Here is a 22,434-nt window from a genome sequence, read left to right as displayed (position 1 = left end):
AAACTGGCTAATGAAAGTTATACCAGAGACAGAACTATAAAGTACATCAAAATGTTATTCTGCATCTCCTCAAAAAGATAAAAGTCTGGCTTACACTAGCTCGTGAGATCTTATCTGATATTTTGGGCTTCTCAAAATGATGTCATCAGCAGCAGGTTTTCAGTGGGAAAGCAAGGGTCCCTGAGACCCTTGCAACATTCAGCCAAATGCAGAGTTCTACTTTTGCACCTGGCAGTCTCAGTACTCTGTTCAGATGCTTAAGAAAATGTGCACAATCTGCTCTATTCTAGAGAACTGGTGGGCAATGCCTAATGCCCACCCACTCCTTGTAGGCATTTTGACAGGAAAAACAGTTTTGTGAAGTGATACACAAAAAGAAAACAAAAGAAAGAGAAATTATTTTCTCTCTTTTAGCCATTAGTCTTATACTTAAGACCTTATTAGGACCATGCATCAATGAGTCATTGTACAATAGGCAAATTCACACTTTTTACAGGGAAAATGGAGCACCGTGTGCATTATTTCATATTTTCAATCTCCTCATCAGTATGAAATACAATGAGAGAGTGAAAATGAGTTCTGAAGAATAAGCTGCCTCTAGAAATCACCAAGTAAAATTCTGGCCGAACTCACATCCCTGCTCTGAAGTTTACTTAAGAAACATCTTGTCTTCTAAGAACTTAATGTAATCATTTCAAAGATTAAGAAACAAGTTTTGGACTTATAATAATCTGAATGCTACAGTGATGCTACAATGACTATTTTTGAATTTATTTTTTTTTAAAACAAAAATGCCATACAAAGGGTGTCTGGACCTGAGATGCTTGACTGCACATCTAGCAATCAGTTTTTAATATTATTTGTTTGTTATTGATTTGGCAATACAGTAGGTTTGCACAAACTTCAGAATTTAAATACTTATAAAGCAGGTTATCATCCTGTCTGTGTTCTTTGCAGATTTTGGTGAACAGAATTTACAGTAAATAATTTGAAAAATGTGGCTTCCTTACAACACATCTATATAAAACATCAATTGGTTGTAGTAATGATTAAAAATAAAACAAATCTGCACATTTAAAAACAATGTAAACTTATTTAAAGAAAAAAGTCACCTACAGCTTTGTATTAGGACGTTGTTTACAAGAATACGTCAAGAACGTTTTAATCTTTTTTTACAAGAACTCAATTTAAAGGATCTAGCCAGAAATTAAGTGTAAGAAACTAATGGGAAAAAAAGAAAAACAAACATTAATCGGTATTTAATTGACTGCATATGGCAACCTCTGTTACAGAAAAGCACTGCTGTAAGAAATCATGAGTTAGAACTCTAGGGAAGGAAAGAAAAAAGGCGGTTTTACTTCCAAAGGACTTTAAAAAGGATTTTGCAATGTTGATAGCTTTTGCAAACATCTGCCCTGATACAATACCAGAATTCAGTGCTGTTAAAAAGTGTGTTAGAATTACATTCATAAATCCTTCTCTTTCACTTCCCTATTCCTCCTACTTCCATATGCTTTACATTTTGTTAAAGCATTTACCTGAATTGAACCTGGCATGAAAATTTAAAACCCAGAGTAAAATACTTATATAAATGTAAGGGCAAAGAAAAGAAAGAAAAAAAATCAAACCAATGAACTACCAATTCCCTCCATCCCTCCAAATTAAAAAAAACACTAACAAGTAATTACTTATAAAAAATCCTATAACTGAAAACTAAATTTTGCATTAATTGATCAACTTCAACAAACCAAAGCAAGGATTTTTTTACACATTTCGTATATAAACAAAAACACAAATAGACATTTATACAAGTAATTCTGCACTGTAAAAGGGAAATATGCATTTAATTATTGAAGTGTGCATATAGACATGTAGCCATACACGCACAAACACAGAGGCAACAGTCAACAAACCTTCAACAGATCAGCTTTAATAAACAATGACTTCTCCTTGTGATGTCCTATACAGTATTTTGCAGAATATACCTTTAGTCTCCTTTGAGGAACAGCATCCCAATCTATAGACCTGAACCATCGATGTCTCTTCACATCATCTGCTCCATTCTTTAAAGAAAAAAATCAAAATAACTATTTTGTAAGTTACATGTAAGCCAAACCTTGTATTTCATCATAAGAACTGTGGTATCAAAGGAGACTAACAGTCTATAATTTTTTCTTTTTTTCAGGTGATAATCATTACAAGATTTACAGAATAAATTCATTGTCTTAATTCCCTAGCATATCCTGAGTTCCAGCAATAAGACACAAATATTTTTTGTTTGGTTGGTTTTGTATGTTTTTAGCATTCTTCTGACACAATGGAGATCAAGAACCGGCTTTAAAGTATCCAAAAAACCATTCACTGCAGTTCTATTCACTCGTGTTTTCTCCAATATTCTAGACAATGCCTTTTATTCAGAGATACTTTCCAATTCTTACACTAATGAAAAAAATAACTGAGAGTAGACAGTGTCTTAAATAAAAATAATGTCTAGGAAGCACATAGTTTTCTCAAATATTACAGATGTATAGTCCTGACAGCAAGAGCCTCTCAGCACTGTTACAAAAGTAAATAGATTAAAACATTTGTTTTCAGTTTAGATATACAGTTAAAGGTGTATTTGCCTTGCAATGATTACTCTCTCTGGGCTGCCTGTTTTGATTAGGTACATAAGGAACAAAACTATCCCTTTTTATGATTAAGCTTGTTTCAAACACAGACTTGTTCTCAAGGCATTAAGCACCAGGGAAAAACAGCTGGTTCTCTGTTTTAGGCTTGATCACAGCCCTCAAGATCATACCACATATAAATCCACAAAACGAAGCATATCACACATTTATCTTTTCAGATATATCTGGAGTAGGACTCTCCATGCTCATATTCAATGAGACATCAAGGAAAACAATATATCACCTAGTTCCCTCAAAAGAGATCTGAGTGAATGCTTCACCAGAAAATGTACAGTGGAATTTACATCTTTTTTAACCAACTGCAACTATGGAAAAGGATCAGACACAAGTCTGACCAACTGCTCCCACTCCAAAACCCGCTTTTAATTAGAATTGGTTTTGACTTTGACATTTTAGTCAACTGTAGGGGAAAACCCCAAAACAAACCAAAGCAACCACGTTCTAAAAAACACCAAAACCAACATAAAAGCCAGCCAAACACATTTCCTAAAACCTATGTTTGAATAAATCAAGGTTTCCTTTTGTTTTTGTTTTCTTTCAAAACTGTCAAAAGATATAAAGGTTTTTACTGGTCAATAAGTTTTTACATTTTTATCTTTTGAAACCCTGCTCTCCCCACCAAAAAACACTGCAAAGGATTCTGAAGGATAAGAAAAACGTTATTTCCTGGCTTTTCTTACCAGGCTAACTTCATGCCACAAAAAACTCTGAAGGGAAATTCTGGACAGACAGTTATGGAATTTATATCAGTACGTTGCAAAAAACCCACGGATGACTGTGCACCTTTTACCTTCACCTATGTACACCATTCAAGGTGCTTTGGGCATAAAAAGCAAACCTCTAACCTCTCCTGCACAGAGAAATAAAAATGTTAGCTGTCCCTAAAGAAATAGAAGATTACACAAGCTAATTTGGGTATCTGCCACACTTGTAACAACAAGTCAATGCATTAAATTACTCTTCCAGAAGGGCAAATTAACCTACAGTGAGTTTGTGTGTTGTTCTGGCTAGCCTGTTAAAATACTGAGTTAATTCACATGCAGCCGACTTCTCGCTGAACTACCAACCACTGCTACTGCACAGCTGCAGAATCATACAAGCTTTCATCACCATCCATCAATCAATCAGCTCTCATCATCTTGGCATTGTAAGTAGCACCACAGCAGGACAGCTCAGAATTCAGAGGACTGCTCTGCGTTCCTCCTTCACATATCACAGATACAGGTGTTTTCTTAGGTAGGCTGGAGTGCTACACATGATCATATTTTTGACTACTAAACTATTGCCTTCAGAAATCTGTTCAGATTAAGATGAGTAATTCTTCCTGGTCAAAGATGGCTTGACTGTGCTTAATCAGCCCCACCAAGACAATGACCAAACATCATGGTACTACAACAACCCTTACGCACTTGAAAATAATTTTTCAACTTCAGACTTGATTAATGCTCCCTCTGTGCAACTCCAAAGAAAGAATCAAATGAGATGGCACTCTGTTCTATAGGACTTAACACTATGTTTCTGGTCAGTCTAAGTTTTTCAATTAATGAAGGGGGTGGAGGGTGTGGTGTCGTGGTGAGGACAGAGGGAAGCTATCATGAAGAACAGCATTAAGCCAAATAGAAGTACGATTTTCAGAAAAACAGAAATACACAGACTAAGCTTTGCATTTAAGATTACATAACCAAAGTAAACTGTGGGAAAATAAAATTTTCATGTGTATAAAAAGCTACAGAAGAGCTGTTTATATTTCCTACAGTTCTTTCAACCTTGTTCTGTGTTACACCTAACATTTTATACTGACCTTCATATTTCCTAGTCGTCTTGTTCTATCAACCACAAGCAGCTTCTTAATAAGGTCTCTGAAATAAAGAAAATATATTATCTGTTAAACAGAATTAATTTGTATTTGACTGTCATACAAATGTTACAGACATACTTCCCTTTGACCCATTCATTTCCTCCTATTTGAGGACATGTAAGAGGAAACGATAAAAAAGAATAACTTGTTTTAAAAGGAACTCACGGAATTCTTGGAAGTTACTTTTAGACACTTTCAAGAAACAAAGGAAAAAAACCCCTTTCTCTCCTCCTCTGCCCCTTACCAGGTAGAACCATTTCTTTCTTGGTAGTTTTGTATTTTGCTAGGCATTCCATATCTCAAAATAGATTACAAACCTGCTTGCCAGAACACAACTGGAATATATGTAAGAAAAGCAAATAAAGCTGCACCCTCCATTATATGCTAAATATTCAGAGAAACCATAGTCGTATGTAACATCTATAAGATATTAAACTCTTCCATTTTAATAGCAAAATACTTTAAATATTAAGCACAAAACAATTACAACATAAATCAAAAGTATCATAATCTACTGAATTCACTTGATTACTTACAAGTTGGGAGAAAAATATGGCTATTTCTACAAGCAGTTGCTTTATATCTCAAAGATTATATTGCTATTTAATTTTAGAAAAATGGTATTCTTGTCTAATTGCATAAAGTATTAATGACAGGAAAGAACAAAAGTTTAATGATCCTTATTTCTACAATTCCAAACAGGCCTGAAAGATGACATACTGTATGCAATGCAGGGGATCTACAGAGTGTGGCTAATTCTAATTTTTAACTTTACAATAAATTTAAAAAAAATGACAACAGCCTTATTTATGAACATAATGAGACATTTGCCTCTCTCCATCCCTATCCGTAACACCTACCCCAAAATCAAAACAGTATTGTGTCACCTATCCTTGAAATCACAAAAGTGTATGCTTAAAGAATATATGAACTGAGTGAATGTGCTGGGCTGTTCGAAAAGCTGCTGTATTTGGCAGGAATACAATTCTAAAATTCAACTGGAAAAATATTCAATTGCCAGATAAAAGAATAAAAAAGTCCATGCAGAAAGCAATTTTTAAAACTTTCCTGATCATTCCAGACAATCAATATTTGGATTAGATTCAATCACGTGACCCACTCCTTTTACAGTCACCTTTGCAAAAGTATCTCTTTCTAGTTCTTCACAAAGACAACTGTTTCTTGTAGAAGAGGCTACAAGAATGATTATAAGCATATTTTAAAACAGAAGCAGGACTGAAAAGAAATTCAGAAACCCAAAAACTGATTCACAGGGTTTACGGACAAAGATACATCACAGTTTCCTACTCCTGTATAACAAGAAAATATTTCACGGATCACTCTTAGCTTGCTTCAAAAAGTCATCACAGAACAGTTAAGGGATAGGCTTGCACAGTGGTATCATGCTGTTGCTAAAGATACTTGCTGCATTTGACAGAAAAAATATACATTAAACTGAAAAAAAAGATGGTTTAGTTCTTCATTATTATATAGTTTATAAAGATTAACTTAAAAACTACCATGTTAAAGTCAATTCAATAGGTATTTTTTTGTATGTATTTGGGGAATCAAATTCTACATCAAGATCTCTCCACACCATTAGTGCTCCATAATCATTAGTGCTGTAGCAGTAATGTTTGCTAGGAATTTTCCAAAATAGGCTTTGCAAAGAAAAGTTTAAAAAAACCCCAAAATAAAACCAAGAAATATAAAGAAATAACTCATAAACTCATTAGTGGCCAAAGAAATGTGTTATGCATAATTAATGCCTATGCTTTATCAGAAAGGGAATGACAGAAAATTCTGCTCAAAGTCTTTTGGAATTTATAATTGGTTATCATCATCATGGCAGAATTTGTTCTTCAGAAAAGGTATAAACTAACAGTCGAATGTGTCAAGAACTTTACGTAAACAGGACATAGAAAAATGTCAGCCAGTAAGTTTATGTAGTACATATATCGAGGGAGAAAAGTTTACTCAAAGTTGAAAAAAGAAAATAGTTCTGATGCCTCAGAACAGAGTTACACAGAGAGTTAAAGTTCAACTTTTAAAAACACTGTATAGCACTAATACTTCAGACATAGTCTGGATGTGGGAGAACCCAAGAAAATCATCTTTCGTGCTGAGAGGCCAATTTATAGGAAGAAGAGAGAGAAAGCAAATGGGTGAGAAGCAGACTGCCCTCTTAGGACAAAATAATCTTGATACTTGCTTTAAGCTAAAGAGGTAGAGATGTTCCAAGACTATCCAACTCTTCACACTGTGCATTAAAAGAATGATGGAACAAGACAGGTACGTTATGCTAACAACTCACTGTAGAAAACAGGTGAAGCCACAAAAATAGTGTGGACAGCAGGACTAGGGAAGTGGTTGTCCCTCTACACTTGGGCACTGCTGAGGATGTACCTCAAGCACTGTGTCCAGTTCTGGGCCCCTCACCACATGGAAGACATTGAGGTGCTGGAGTGTGTCCAGAGAAGGGCAAAGATGCTGGTGGTGAAGGGTCCAAACAGTACAAGTCCTACAAGGAGTGGCTGAGGAGCTGGGATTCTTTAGCCTGGAGGAAAAGGAGGCTCAGAGGAGACCTTATCACTCTCTACAACTACCTCAATGGAGGTTGTAGCTAAGAAGGGGTCAGCCTCTTCTCCCAGGCAAATAGTGATAGGATGAGAAGACAATGCCTCAAGCTGCACCAGGGGAGTTTCAAGGCGGACATCAGAAAGAAGTTCTTCACTGAAAGGGTGGTTAGGCATTGGAACAGGCTGCCGAGGGAGGGAGTGGAGTCACCATCCCTGGAAGTGTTCAAGAAACAACTGGGGATGTGGCACTTAGCACTGCGGTCTAGCTGACACACTGGTGTTTGGTTAAAGGTTGGACTCGATGACCACAGAGGCCTTTTTGAACCTTAATCATTCTATGATTCTAAGAAATGGATGAGATCATCCAAAACCAACGTGTGAAAAGGTGGGAAGCCCAAGCTAGAATCTCATGAGACTCCTTAAAGGCAAGAGGTTAACGGGAATGAGCTGATAAGAACATACTAAATGAACATATAAGAAAAGCTGTGAAAGAAGTGCATCAGCAATGGTTTTGATTGATATAACCTACAATTAATTGTCAGTCATGTCTAGACTGAAGAGCACAACCTGCATATGCATGCTTACTGTCGTAACTAGAAAACTACGTATCATTGGGCATCTTCTGGACAGTAGAAATCAGTGTTGGTCTGTGAATTTTGAGCACAAACAGAAAATAACAGTATCACTACTTTTAAATACTTTCACCAAGTTAGACCGGTTGCAAGTGATAACAACTTCATTTGAGGTATTCATCTTCTGGTCACAGTGCACAGAATACTATGCAAAATACTTAGTTTTCTTTCCAAGACCAGCTGGGTTAGGAAGAACAAACAATGAGAGTACACTAAACAGGAAACAGCATTGAGATAGTAAGGGAGAACTGTTACAAACAGACACAAATATGAGACACTAATCAGCTTAAGCTGATGCAGACATGCTTGATTACAGTGCACACAATAATTCAATGGAAGCTTAAAAAATCCCCAAACATTCTCAAATTATTATTTTTGCCAAAGAATTCATGAAAGTTTAGAGGAAGTTAGCTGGACAGATTTCATTAGATTTGCCATACAATATTTTATCTATTTACCTACTGGTGGCAGAAAGTAAGTGCCTCTCTAAGGTAACCAGCAAAATACCATGAATGATTCATCTAAGAATATAAGAAAAACTTTCTGTCCTCACTCATCCAATCAATTACTTCTGGTTCTGAGAAGAAACTTCAGGTTTAGAATTGCACTTCCTCTGGTCTAATTATCTCCTCATCTTTCTCCTCTTTACTTTCTTACAGGAACTTGCTATCAATGAGTCTTGTACAAGGTAGAAAAGCAGTTAATATCCCAGAATATGCAGAAAAGTAAGAGTGGGATATTGTCATACAATTGTATCACCAGTTTGAAGTCTACCAAGTTTATTTGAACTGTGAATATAAATGTAATTGAAAGTATCTTCCTAAATGGTATTTCAGAAAATCAGAATCTGGTATCTTGTCTTCTATGAAGAGCCTTTGAAAACAGTGCTTGGGAGGTGTTTAGAATATAAAATATAGCGTTGGGAGTTATGGACTTACTTTACATATAAATCCAAATGCCTTGGGAAATCAATTTTGCCAGCAAGAATCTTCTGATATATACCAAATGGATTGTCATCGAAAAATGGAGGAAACCTATTTTAATACAGAAAATTTTTAGAGGTTAGAAAAAGAAGTTTTTAAAATCATAAGCAGTATTAGGTTATAGCAATTCGCCTCAGAAACAGTTGATTATATCGTTCTTTTTGGTAGGGTACCATGAATCAAATCCTAACTTGAGGAATAACTTAATGCTGCCATTGCAAAACCGTAAACATTGTTGTACACAACATACTGAATGCAGAATTAAAATTTAAATATTACAATAGAACAAAAAAATAGAAAAATTATTACATTAATTCAGTAAAAATATAATTTATAAAACAAATTTTCAGTTTTACAAGTAAAAAATACTTTGCCTTTAACCGTAAACCCCAGGGGTACACTTTCCAAAAGAGCATTACCATTTTTGGTCTTATCCTGTAACTCCAGGCACAACCTTATTCAACAGCTTCTGTCTAAACTGTTAAAGAACCCTCACATAAATACATTGTCCAGTTGAGTTACTTATTGTACTTCTTGAATTCAAGTATATGTTTTGCTAGATAAGGTTTTTGAAAGTGACAAGACTGTTCAGAACTCTCAAAATGTAGCTGCATTTCTATGTGGGACAGATAAAGTACTTATTTCATAATTGTTCCCATGACGATCAGTAAAAATCAAGATGCAATTAAAATCCTACATTACATTTTCTACAAAATTCTTCATGAAGTTATGAGCAAAGAGAGATTGCTCCTTGCCATACAGCTTCAGTAAGAAATCAGAGTGTTCTGTTCTGCTTTCTTTCCTAATACAATACACTACCCTGATCACTGCAAGAGGCTCAGAGTACACCAGCGTGCAACAGTACAGCCAGTGTAGGCAGCTCAGCCAAGTGCCAACATGTTTCTGACTGTCAGTCATGTTTTTAAAATTTAGCACAAGAAACCTCCTAAGGGAATGGAATAAAGAACCACTCATTCACTAATCTCAGTCCCACTTTGCCTTCCATACATGACTGAAGCATCCCTCTTACCATGTTTCTGTCTCAAAAAGCCTACAGAATAAAAAAAAACCAGATTATTGGTGTCAACTATATTAATAACATCCAATCACTATTACAGCTCAATGTTTAAAATATTTTCACATCTCCTTAACATTTTATAATTACTTTCTTAGAGAACTTAACTACATATATACACACACAAGTACAGTGCTAGTGACTTTGGCAATCACTGGTAGCACAAATAGGGTGAAAACAGTTTCTTCACTTCATCTTCTTTGTTTAATTTTACAGTACTCAAACTAGTTTAGAATACAAAAAGTATTATACATTATTTCCATTATGTTTTCAGAAGTACTGATTTCTTAATTATTCAGTTGATGGTCAAATGGATTAGCAGTTTCTTTGACATAGTTTAAAATTTGGCTATGGACAAAATCAAATTCCATTAGAATAGTTAAGTAAAGGTGTCTGTTAACTCATAGTAAAATAAAGTAATAGTTCAAATCATTGAATTATTTCAAATCATTGAAATAATGACAAAACTATCTGGTTAAGGAAAGACTAAAGAACATTTCTTGGTGGTGTTCAGAAAGTCAGAGTAGTTTCATTATGAAAATTTATTTTCCAGGTAACTAGAAAACACAATCTCAGGAAAAATACTTGGATTATTAAAAATTCCTGCTTTGACAGTAAAGAACAAGGAAAATGTGATAGGTATTTAACATGCACAACATTTTTCCACACCACAGAAACTATCATAGAAAGTTTCTTTTTTAATCAGGTAACATTAATGCCATTCACAATTTCCACAGCAAGCTGACAAACCGCACACTCAATTTTCTATTTGTTATTAAATATTACCATCTATAAATGCATAAAGCTATTAGAATTAGACTTTTTGACTATGTATTACAAAAGTGCCAGCTGCAGTAAACAGATTACTGTACACTACTGAGGTGTAAAATCAAGAAGAATAAAAATTGTGTGTAATGTTTTACATATTTACATGTTTAAATTGCTCTTTGCTTTCCCACTTTGAAAATCCAAAATTACTATGTCTAGAACTCTTGAGAGAAATTTAAATCACAATACAATAATTTCATGGCAATACTGCTTAAAGTGTATTTGAACTGCATACAAAATGAGAACTGCTTTGAAAGATTACATAGTTTTCTTAGGGACAAATCAAATAACTTGATTTTGACATTTCTTCTAAATGTCTCTCTTCAACACAGCACAGTTTTAGACAAAACAACAGAAGTACTGTGCTGGAAGCTACCTAATAAATCAACAAAACCCCCCTTGAGCTTTAGACTGTCTTCACAACATAACACAAATACAAACAGCTGCCTTTTTTCCAGCAACTGAAAGGGACCTATATTAAATAGTAATATCTCCATAAATGGGACAACAGCTGCAAACCATTCCTTTTGCTAACTGATGCAAAACAATGGTACTGACATTAGTCTCAAAGATAACAGATAGTCTGAAGAACAGAACTTGTAAAACCTCAAGAGAAAACACACAGGTCTGAGAATATGAAACTGCAGACAAGAACCATTTATACCTAAAATGACAGACCAGCACATCACATACAATCACCAGTCCAAAAAACACCCCAAAACACACAAACCCTTCATTAACAGACCAAATTCAATTAGCCACATATCTGATGACAGCACAATTATGACCTAACATATTTAAGGTTAAATAAAAAGAATATTTTCCTCTATGGCAGATGTTAACAAAACTCATTTACTCAACATAAACGGATCTTCCAAACTCTTTGTATTGACAGATTGTCTATCTTGTTTAGAATAACTCTATGAACTTGTGTTCTGTAAAGATTTCTTCTCCAACCTTGCTTCTCCCTGTTCTTTCCCTTTCCTGTATTTTACTATCTTAAACCTAAATGGGACCTTGCCTTGAATCTAGTATGTGCAGAACTAGAATTACATGGGCCTCTAGAGATTAAAATAGGGAAATAAGACACCATAGAACAGGAAAGTGTGGGTTTGTTTGTTTGTTTTTTGAGAGACCATTTCCTTACGCACACATCTACCAGTTCTTTTCATTGCTTTTGGGTTTCAGAGAGACTAACTTCAGGAAATAACTACCAAATGTCTTAAGTTCACTTACTTGCAGACAGTAACTTGAAGTCAGGTTTTATTCACCTTCAAAAAATTTTGTATTTCGTAAAACTTCTTCGAATTTCAAAGGATAAAGTTACATAAGAATATTTATGCATTAAAAGCCTTGATAGTATAAATACCAAGCCACATCTTGAGTTGTTGGTGAGGAAAGGTGTTTAAAACAGTACCGTCAACAAAAGTGAAAAGCTCATATAACACTAAAAACATCCACCCTGTTTGACAACCTACCTGCCTAAAGGGAACACATACAAGCCATAATTCCTGCCCTGCTCTATCTCATATAAAAAACATTCTAGGTAGTATCAATCTACACTCCCCACCTCAACTTCCACCCCAAAAAAACCAAAACAAAAAACTAGCCACAAACAAAAAACCCCACCCCCCAAAAAAAACAAAACAAAAAACCAACCACAAACAGAAATTCCCACCCCAAAAAAAACCCCAAACCTCAAAACAAAAACACCCCAAACAAACATGCTTGCATGGAGTCCCTAGCCCAGCTTCAGATGATGACTGAATGCTGCTTTTAGTTTTTTAGTGTTGGATGGAGTCCCTATCCAAAGCAGCATTCGATTATAAACAGCAAGTCTACACAAATACTGTAGAAAATACCATGAGAAAAATCACATGCAGCAGACAGCTGCTCTGTCAATCAGCCTATATAAGACCTCAACTGCCTTTTAGAAAAGTGTAATTTATATCTATTGGTTAAAAGTCTCTACAGCCAAAGTGTTCCAGTTAAGCTACCCCTCCTGCCCCTCCCCATCACTGGAATCCAGGTCTCATCCCTTGAGCCAAACAGTGTGATGACAAAGATCCTACACAGGAGTGACTGCAGCTGCTCCCTCTTCATGAAGCCTGTATACCAGTCATACTTCAGTAGAACATACAGCAGCCATACTTCAGCACCCTGCAGTCTTGACAGTCTCTCCAGAAAAGAAATCTTGTTTGATTATCACCTGTACTCAGTATGTTAACTGTGTAAAATAGAACTTTCTATTGCTGCTTTAGTAGAGAGAATACTATCAACATGTAAGTAAGGCACACAAAGAAAAAAGGCCCAATATCCACTTACTGAGACCACACAGACCAGAGTGTCCCACTGAAATTTGTGGCAAGAAGGTAATTCACTCAGACTACAGCTGGGTGACTGCAGCACTTGTGCTCATGTTACAGCACTAGACACTTTTATCTACAGTCTTCCGGCTGTCTAGGACTAACATTAGTGGCAACAAGCCTGCTGGGCATCGCTTGTTCCTTTCATTCCCTCTGAGAAGGATTTCTCTTGACCAGCTTGGGCTGCTTACCTTACAGGGAGATGGAAGAAAGGTGAAGCCTGGACTCTGCACAAATCAGCCTACATAAATAATGACTTTGTATTAGACCATCAGCCAAGCCTGCCTGGGTCAGTCTAGAACTACTGCACATTTTTATGCTTTTCTGTCTACAAATTGCCTTGAGATTCAAAGTCAGTGCATATGCAATCCTTCAGGACATTAAGAAATCAAGCAGTGGGCAGCAATGCTGTCCTACAATAAAGTTTTGATGCTATTGGCTGGACTTCAGATCAATGGATTAGAGTTCTGAAGTGATCATCCATCCATCAGGGGAACTGCTTGATCAGGCCATCTGATGAGCTTGTCCAAACACTGGAAGAGTCACCAAAGTTACTCTGAATTAACAGTTCTGCCTAGAGAAAAAAATGAATAAATCCAAGCAAGGATATTTTTGTTCCGATCACTCTACAGGGCTGCAGATCTAGAATGACAGGCCACAAGAGGAAACCTGACACACATAGGGGCACTGAGGACACTGAGCCAGACACCAGAAAGAAATTCTAAGAACTATGAAACCAAAACGATTAAATATACTGTGTCTTTAGAACCTTTGAAGGCCTTGCTTTCACCTGCATTTGTTCTCTGGCACCAACCACGGCAAAGCCAATTGCCATTAAGTTCCACTCTTATTTGCAAGTACATTCAAACAACTCAGCCAAGGCAAAAAAAACCCAAGGAAAAACATGTATCTGCATGTCTAATACATAAGCAGAATTTCAGATTCTCCCTAAATCAGTTATGCATTGTACTGAAAACAGTATTTTGTTTTTGAAATCAGAGCAAATTAGTAAGACAATTGCATTTATATAACTAACACTAAAAAGTCATAAATGGTTCATTATATTAATGCCAGAAACTCTTCAGTTTGAATTCATATCTTCTGGAAACTCTATCAAGTAAATTACCAAACTTCAAAAGTCGGATTTGAGCAAACTGACCTTTAAAGCTTTTCCCTGTTTTTTTCCTTGTGGTAAAGAAATCCAGTGCTCACTACTCATACAAGTGTATTACTAAAAGCCTTCCTACCTGCCACTATGCATTTTTACAGACTCAAGCTCTCACTGCAAATATTATTTCACTCTGCTAGAAATTAATTACAGAAGTAGTCCTCTTCTTTATCCTTTAAATATTAATGGTTTTATGAAAAAAATCTAAACTTTGACAAAACCTGAATTTTCCAAACATACAAAAAAAGAGCAGCTTTTAAAAAATGTCTTAAGACACAAAAACTCCAAATCAAACCAAACCCCCCAAACCAAAACAAAAAGCAAAACCAACAAACACAAACCCCTAAAACATTCCCTTAACAACAGTGATATATGTTCTTTTTTACAGCTTTGCAATTCCTTTCTTCAAAGGCAGAAATTAAACTGGTGTATCAATAACAAATTTAGCCCAAATTTTATAATCCAAATATTGTAAAGAATCCTGCATTAGTGTATCACATAATATTGCTGTGATAGAGTAATTATCACTTACCCTGACAACATCTCAAATATAAGAATTCCTAGTGCCCACCAATCCACAGCTCTTCCATGGCCTTTACTTTGTATAACTTCTGGTGCAAGGTACTCAGGAGTGCCACACAGAGTCCACGTTCTGTGAGCAAAAGAAGAAAAAAAAATCCACAAAAACAACAAAACCAGATTGAAGTTAAACTGAAGTAACAGTAATAGGAAAAAACAAACACACAAGATGAACCCAACATATACCTAATGTATTTACTAGATATAGAAACAGAGAAATAAGAACGGCCTCTACAAGATCTAAACAGACTGCTTTGATGATGCTCTCCAATTCTCCTGTAACAGAGGTCTTTGGAAATTAAGAAACTCCTTAGCTGCAGAAAATATCCATGCACTGAGTTTCCCATCTCATGGTATGGTATTCTATCCATAAGGCTGTATGTTGCTTTGAAATTACTAACAGTGGTTTTCACCCTGTGAACTGCAGACCCTGGGAGTTCATGGACTACTTCTGACAGACCCAGCAGAAGACAAGCTTATTGGCCTATTCCAGAAAAAGGAAGAACTTTTGTTGAGAAAAAACAAAGGGAAGAAGGGAATTAAAAAAGTAGTAGTCTAAATCAGCAAATAGTTGCACACAAAAGAAAAATTCATATTTCAATCTAAGTAAAGTTTTGCAAATAGTATTGAAATTTAACCTGTTGTCACTTCCACAACACCCCTTAAAAGGAAAACATTTTGTATTTTTAGTTATTTAAAATACTTACAAGGTGTAGCTAAGCAACTCTGAGATATGTAAGCAATACTATTTTTGATATATTTTAAAGTCACCTTTAACCACATCTTTCTATGGCAAGGTTAGGATACAGCAATGCTATGTTGCTAACTAATTGACATGTATATTTTGAATTTCCTAAAGACATTAAATAAATCAAAGCTAAGCGTTTATGTTTACAAACACCATATTACTCCTTGAACAGATGAATATTCTGAAACCATTTCATCCAGAAACGTGAACTCCTCTTTATAAAAATGCCCATGTAGAATTTGCCTGGCTTCACTCCCTTGACTTAGGTTTAAGTTTACATTGGGGAAAAAAATGTGCTTCTGTTTTGATACTTCTTCGATACCAAGTCAGAAGATGAAACTTTGAAAAAGTGCTCACCAATTCAAGAGGAAATGAAATAATGGCACATCACATTTTAAAAACAGTTCTAGTAAGATATGATAAAGAATATAGTCACAAATGGTCACTGCACATGATTTTTAACTTGCACCAAAAACCCCTTTAATTGAGTATTTGTGAGAGCAGGAAGAATCTTCTCCAGTCAAACTGGTAAAATGCTCCTGAACAAATGCATTAAGAAGAGTAGCAATCTCATTTAGAGGTAATACTAACTCAACAACTTCTTTTCTGACACTGCAGGGAGGTGATTGTCCTGTCCTATTCTGTGCTGGTGTGGCCTCACCTTGAGTACTGTGTGCAGTTTTGAGCACCACAATATAAAAAGGACATTATTAGTGTCCAAAGGAGGGTCATGAGGATGGTGAAGGGTTGAAGGGGAAGCCTTACAAGGAACTGATGAGGTCACTCGGTTTGTTCAGCCTGGAGAAGAGAAGATGGAGGAGATCTCACTGCAGCCCTCATAAGGGGAAGCAGAGGGGTAAGTACTGATATATTCAGTCTGGTGACCAGTGACAGGGTTCAATGAAACAGCATGAAGCTGAGTCAGAGGAGGCTGAGGTTGGGTATCAGGAGAACGTTTTACTTCCTAAGAGTGACTGAGCATTGGAACAGGGTCCCCAAGGAAGAGGACACAGTACCAAGCATGACAGAGTTCAAGAAGCACTTGGACAACACTTTCAGGCACGTTGTGTAGACTCTTGGGGATGGTCCTGTGCGGGGCCAAGAGTTGGACTCAATGATCCTGGTGAGTTCCTTCTAACCCAGGATATTCTATGATTCTATAAATTATTTTAAAAAGGGCTTTTAGGAGGTTTTTTCTTGTTTTCCTTTTGTTTGGTTGTTCTTTCTAAGTCTTAGCCTACATTCATAAAAATAAGTAAGATAAAGGAAGAGGAGCTGTACAGTCAGCCAAGGCTTTAAATGAAGAATTATGACTTGAATTTCTTTAAGCCTGATTTTACAACGATGAAAGCTACTATTACTCCAGCTAAACTGTCAGAAAACGTTAGACACAGTGCATCCAGTGTGGTTCATGGTTCTTGAAACTACCTTCATTAGTGTAAATAATACATCTTTAATTTTTATCATAAATTTATCTAAAAAATATAAACTCTTATTTTCCAAATCAAATATACTGAAGAAAATTCTTACTTTCAGTGCTGCTTTACACTACTGCCATCTAGCAGTTGCCCAGATCAGCACCGCGGAATTAAGAAAAACTGCAAAGCTTTGTTCTTTTTTAAAATAATTTTTTTTTCCTCTCCCAAATTTAAGCAGCTGTATGAAAAAAACCCTGACAGTTTTACTGTATTTGGGAAGGAGGAGGCTTTCCTCCTATAATAACGTCATTTACACACACACACAGACACAGACACACACACACAAAAAAAAGAAAAAAAAAATTGACCATGACTTTCAGGACCTACATAATTTGCTGGGGACAATGTAACTGAGTGTTTATTACCATACAGGTTAAAGACCTTTTTATATAAGCAAGTAGGAAACTGCGAATTAAGTAAAGGTCTTCTGTAGACCATGTTTTAATTTACACATCATGTCTTCTTTCTATGAACATATTTGCTGATCCTGAGTGACAGGTTATCTCACAACGTTCGAAAAACATAAACACTTCATGTTTTATTTACACAACATGCACCTATCTATACACATACCCACATACATACATGTAAGATTCATGTGTACAGGTGTTTGTCGTGCATAAAAATGACAAAATTTCTCCTATACTTTTGATTAAATAGCCTATGACATGAACAAAAGAACCTACTGGAGTGCATTAGTGCATAAATGGATGACAACTCTGTGTTGTACAGTGACAAAACCAGTGTTGTGAAAATGACTTCAGCTTGTGCACCACCCAGTGTACTGTTGGAACTACTATGTAGTTCTAATAAAACCAGTAACACAAAAAAAACAAAGCAGACTTGCATAGGTCTACCTGTGCTCTAACTGATAATGTCCTTGCTCCTTCCAGTTTTATGTTCTGTATTTATATTGCCTGTTGCACATTTACAGGGAAATCAGCTATGAGTATAAAACTATCATAGTGGTCTATGATTCAATTCAACACAAACTAATCAACTTCACTTCCCCACTCACACAATATAGGAAAACAAAAACTGAATTAAAACCAGTAGTGATAACTTGCTTTCATGTCCTAAATCACACTTGAACAAATTTACTCATAGTAATTTATCTTCCAGGTTGAAAAATACACTCTCTGATGTGAACTGTCCCCATATTTAACTAAGGGCTACTTCTGTTGTGCCTTAAAGCCACAGAAATCCAAATCAAAAATAACCACTAAGTGGCAGTATCTACATGTCATGAGAAAGTCATGAGAATTTGCATGAAGACATCTTATAAAGACATTGTCCTACTTTCTTATATGGAAATACTGTTACCTCTTTCTGCAAAAAGTTATTTTGATTTAAAAACAAAGTATTAAAAGGAAAGGTCAGCACTGGGACATCTATTTGCTTGGCCAGTGGAAAGTGAATTCAACCAAATGTGTTGATATTAAAACCTTATGGTTTTCAAACAGATTTGCAGACCTTAAAGGTGAACAGAACCAGCTTATCACTAGTTGCTTACTATGCTGTGCCAAGGCAACTCAGCATTGTGTGCATGTAACTCATGAAAAAGCAGCTTTTATGACCTCTATAACACGACTTAATTTTTCACCTTTTACTTTGTAAGGGTCCATTGACTGACTAGCTCTCCCATATCCACTCTCCTTTCAAATTGGTGATGTAGAATTATCCTCACACCCTGAACCGCTTGTTGGAAAAGCAGCACCAAACAGGTACAGAGATGAGTACAGAGGATGAGCACCTATGCAACACAATCAAATACCGTCCACCTCGAGAGATGGCTCAAGGGCATGAGACCAAACCTTGTCACACTGCTTTCTGATATGACAGGCTAGTTTTTATCTCCCTTTTCTCAAATCTCAGTGCTCTTGCTTCCTTTTAAGAACATGCACTATGATCTTGGAAGAGCAGTCCAAACAGAGAGAAGAGAGAAATAACTGTGGGGAAAAAACCTCTACATTATCAAAAAGTTTATATATGCTATTAAGGCTGACAGTAATGTAGAAGTTACAGTTAAATAAATCCAGTTCTGCTGAAGCTGGCCTTATTGTTTCTATCTAGATTTTTGCAGTTTAATTTTAGCAACAGGCTAGTGAACACAGAGTATGCAGTTTTAAAATTTTATGCTCACACTTCAAAAATCTCTAAAAGGAAAGCAGAAGGAAACATGTTATAGAACATTTAGCCATTCAATATGTTTGGAGGATTAATGTACCTATCTTAATATTTACTCATATCACTTTCACCTTTTTACAAGATGATTGCTGAAAACTTCAATACACAAAACCACTCATAAAAAAAATAATTTTTGCTACTGCTGCTTACGTGTGGTATTTCTCCTAGCTAGACCTAAGGGCTAATACTGGTTTCCACTCAGCCATTTCAAGATGATCGTTTCCTTCATATTAAGTGATTTGACATGTTTAAACCATATGGAGTGTTAGATGAAATTTTTTCTTCCAACTGTTTAGCATGCAAAGTGCAATTACTGTAACAAAATCCCACTTACCTATCCACCAGCTTTTTAGCAAATCCAAAGTCGGTAAGCTTGATATGTCCTTCTTTGTCTAGTAATATATTTTCAGGTTTTAAGTCTCTGTAAACTATTTCTTTGGAGTGCAGGTATTCTATTGCACAAATAATTTCCGTAGAGTAAAACAGTCCTGTGCTGTTGTTGAAACGCCCCATGTTGCGCAGGTAACTGAAAAGTTCTCCTCCTGGCACATATTCCATTAACATATATAAAAAACGCTCATCATGGTTGGTCCAAAATCTGTAATAAAAAAATTTATTGAATAAAGAAATTATGTCTCTGATTTGCTTTAGAAGTAAATCTCTGTAAAATGGCCTCTGTTGCCCCAACCACGTACGCAAATAATTTCTGATTCTCAGTCTGCAAATATCCCCAAGAATCCAGCAGGATTATGTAGCAGACATTCAAGTAGCTGACAACCTACAAGGTAAAACAGATAGTTGAGGATGAGAAAGAAAATTAACTGGTAAGACTGTTGATTTGTATAAAATAGGTCTCCACTAAGCACCAAGTAACTGAGTTGATACAATGATACTTACGCACCTTGCATTTATTTAATCAAATATTGCCAAAGTGATTGGGGCAGGGGAGGAATGGGGCAGAACCTGCTTTTGTGAAGACTTTCATGACAATATGTTCAAAACTAGACGTCACAGAGTTGTCCTTCTCTCCTACCCCTTCTTTCCTGGAAATACACAATTCCAGCTAAAGCATCAGATCACAATGCCTGCTCTTGTACAGTATCTTTTACAAAAGCAACAGGAAAGCAAAAATGACAGCAAAACAAGATTCACTTCTGTACCTCAGAATTAAGCTAATAACAAGTACCTTCTATTCCTCAGACTACTGCCTTTAATTTAAGAACTATTATTGTGGTACAGTCATTATTACGGTGCAGTAAAGAACAGGAAAGGAATAAAGAAAATGACTTTAAAGTGACTTTAAAATGCTTCATTACAGAATACAGGAATCTTCACTCCCACATTCTTCTAAACTAAGTTGTTTTTCTTTTATCCACATTAAACAATTCAAATATCACACATCTATATGTAATTTGACACTTCAGAAGAAAGTATCTGGTAACATCCTGAAGAACACTACCATATAAAACAAAAAGCTACCCTTAATTCTACAATAAAAGAATTGTATCCCTATCTATATTGTATCCCTATCTACTTATTGATACCAGAACACAAGTTACTTAAGCTTCTAGTAACTGCTACACAACTGACTAACACACAGGTTTCTCTGTTTTCACTCTTCCTGACAGACCTAATTAGGTGGGGGGTTTTTGTTGGTTTTAGTAGGGTTTATTTTTTTAAAGAATTTATGCATGTACACAGATATATAAATCCTGTTCCCCGTTTTCTATCCATACTTCAATCAGTCTAACCAAATGTACTCACCCTCTCCATCTTGCTTTCCTCCATGCATCTCAAACTCCACATACTATACAACTCATCTTACTGATACTGTGGCACACAGAGGATTTTTCAACACTAGGTGGAAACTAATAACATCATGCTGTTGGAAAAATTAACAATACACCAGAGAAAAAGCCACCTAATGCAGGGTTCATTCCATCTTCCAGATGACGGCTTCTTTTCCCTCTGATACTTTTTTAGCCCTGGGAGAAGACTGCACTCCCTACAGCTAGAGATTAACTAAGGCTAATTTTGTCTAATTTTATGTAAAACTGATTAAGGCAGGTAAATGTGAAAAGAATCTTGGTCAGTAGCCCTGTATCCATGCATGAGAAAATATAAATGGAAATAAAATCTGCAATTATCCAGAGCTTTAGTTATCCCATTAATAGATGTGGGCTTAGATACACACAAGAAGTGTTGTGGTGCTGTGAACTGAAAAGTATGACAGATTCCCTCTTTAACACCTGGATTACTGAGATCATTAGAATTACTGTAATTCCACTAAAAAAAGTATTCTTCATGAAATGTGTTTAAAACACATTTCTCAATAGGTTCCATCATTTAACAACCTCAAATATGGGAATATCAAAGTCCAAGAAGTGCTGCAGTTATTTAAACTCTTTAAAACTGAAGTTTGGAAAAGCACAGTTCACAAAAGTTTTTTCAAAGTAGATACTTGAATCTAATAATATCTTTAGCTAGATACCTACAAGACATACAAGTAGAAATACTTTCATCACATTTCTCACATGAAGAATCATTCTAGAAATCATTTTGACAAGAAAATCCTTTTTCATTAATACTTTCCCTTCTCTTAAGAAAACTTCTCTTCTGCAGTGGGAAAATAAGAGATAGAAAAATTCTTAAAATAAATTACTACTTGAATGTTTAAATTCTGCATCTTGATTTTAAATTCTTCATTCTTCTATAATATATATTTTTATAAATAAATATTTTCTATAATAAAAATTTTTAGTCCAAAATCTATTTTGGTCTAGATTATGTAATAGAAATTATATGCTTGATGTTGGTTAAGTACATAAGAAGTTTAAATGAGACTCTGGAATACTATAACAGCACTTTAGGTATGAGTTTAAAGAATTAAAAAAATACAGGAACTTACAATCTGATCAAAAAAGGGTGGTTGACTTCTTTCAAGACAGACTTTTCATTGTGCACATGTTGCTCTTGCTTCAGCCGAATGACATCAGGAATGCTCATTACCTTCAGTGCAAAGTAACGTTTGCCCATTTTTTCCTTCACCAGATGAACACGTCCAAAAGTACCTGTGCCTGAAAAGTAAAAACATCAACTTACTGTACAAATCAAAAATAATAAAGATAATTTGATAAATTAAAACCTACAGGAACTCAATTTCTGTTAGTTTGCTTTGGTTTTACTCATATTTTCACATATCCATGTGTTTTCACAGAATTCTTGAGATTTCTCAATTTTTAGTGATGATGATATGATAAAAA

The 22,434-nt window shown here is 35.5% G+C and overlaps 1 protein-coding gene across 1 annotated transcript in view; it reads right to left on the bottom strand.

The window, feature by feature from the left end:
- The window catches only part of PRKX (protein kinase cAMP-dependent X-linked catalytic subunit), a 54,782-nt gene that overhangs the window by 5,247 nt on the left and 27,101 nt on the right, over window positions 1-22,434 (bottom strand). The window contains exons 2-7 of the mRNA XM_071566410.1: window positions 22,080-22,248; window positions 19,506-19,769; window positions 14,712-14,831; window positions 8,698-8,793; window positions 4,492-4,549; window positions 1,986-2,063 (exon numbers count right to left, since the gene is read on the bottom strand). Of these exons, the coding sequence (XP_071422511.1) occupies window positions 1,986-2,063; window positions 4,492-4,549; window positions 8,698-8,793; window positions 14,712-14,831; window positions 19,506-19,769; window positions 22,080-22,248 (785 nt within the window). The remainder of the gene's footprint in view (window positions 1-1,985; window positions 2,064-4,491; window positions 4,550-8,697; window positions 8,794-14,711; window positions 14,832-19,505; window positions 19,770-22,079; window positions 22,249-22,434) is intronic.

This window comes from Pithys albifrons, chromosome 1 (assembly GCF_047495875.1).
Source record: "Pithys albifrons albifrons isolate INPA30051 chromosome 1, PitAlb_v1, whole genome shotgun sequence".
NCBI classification, from domain to species: domain Eukaryota; kingdom Metazoa; phylum Chordata; class Aves; order Passeriformes; family Thamnophilidae; genus Pithys; species Pithys albifrons.
This window is presented reverse-complemented; position numbering and strand designations above follow the sequence as displayed.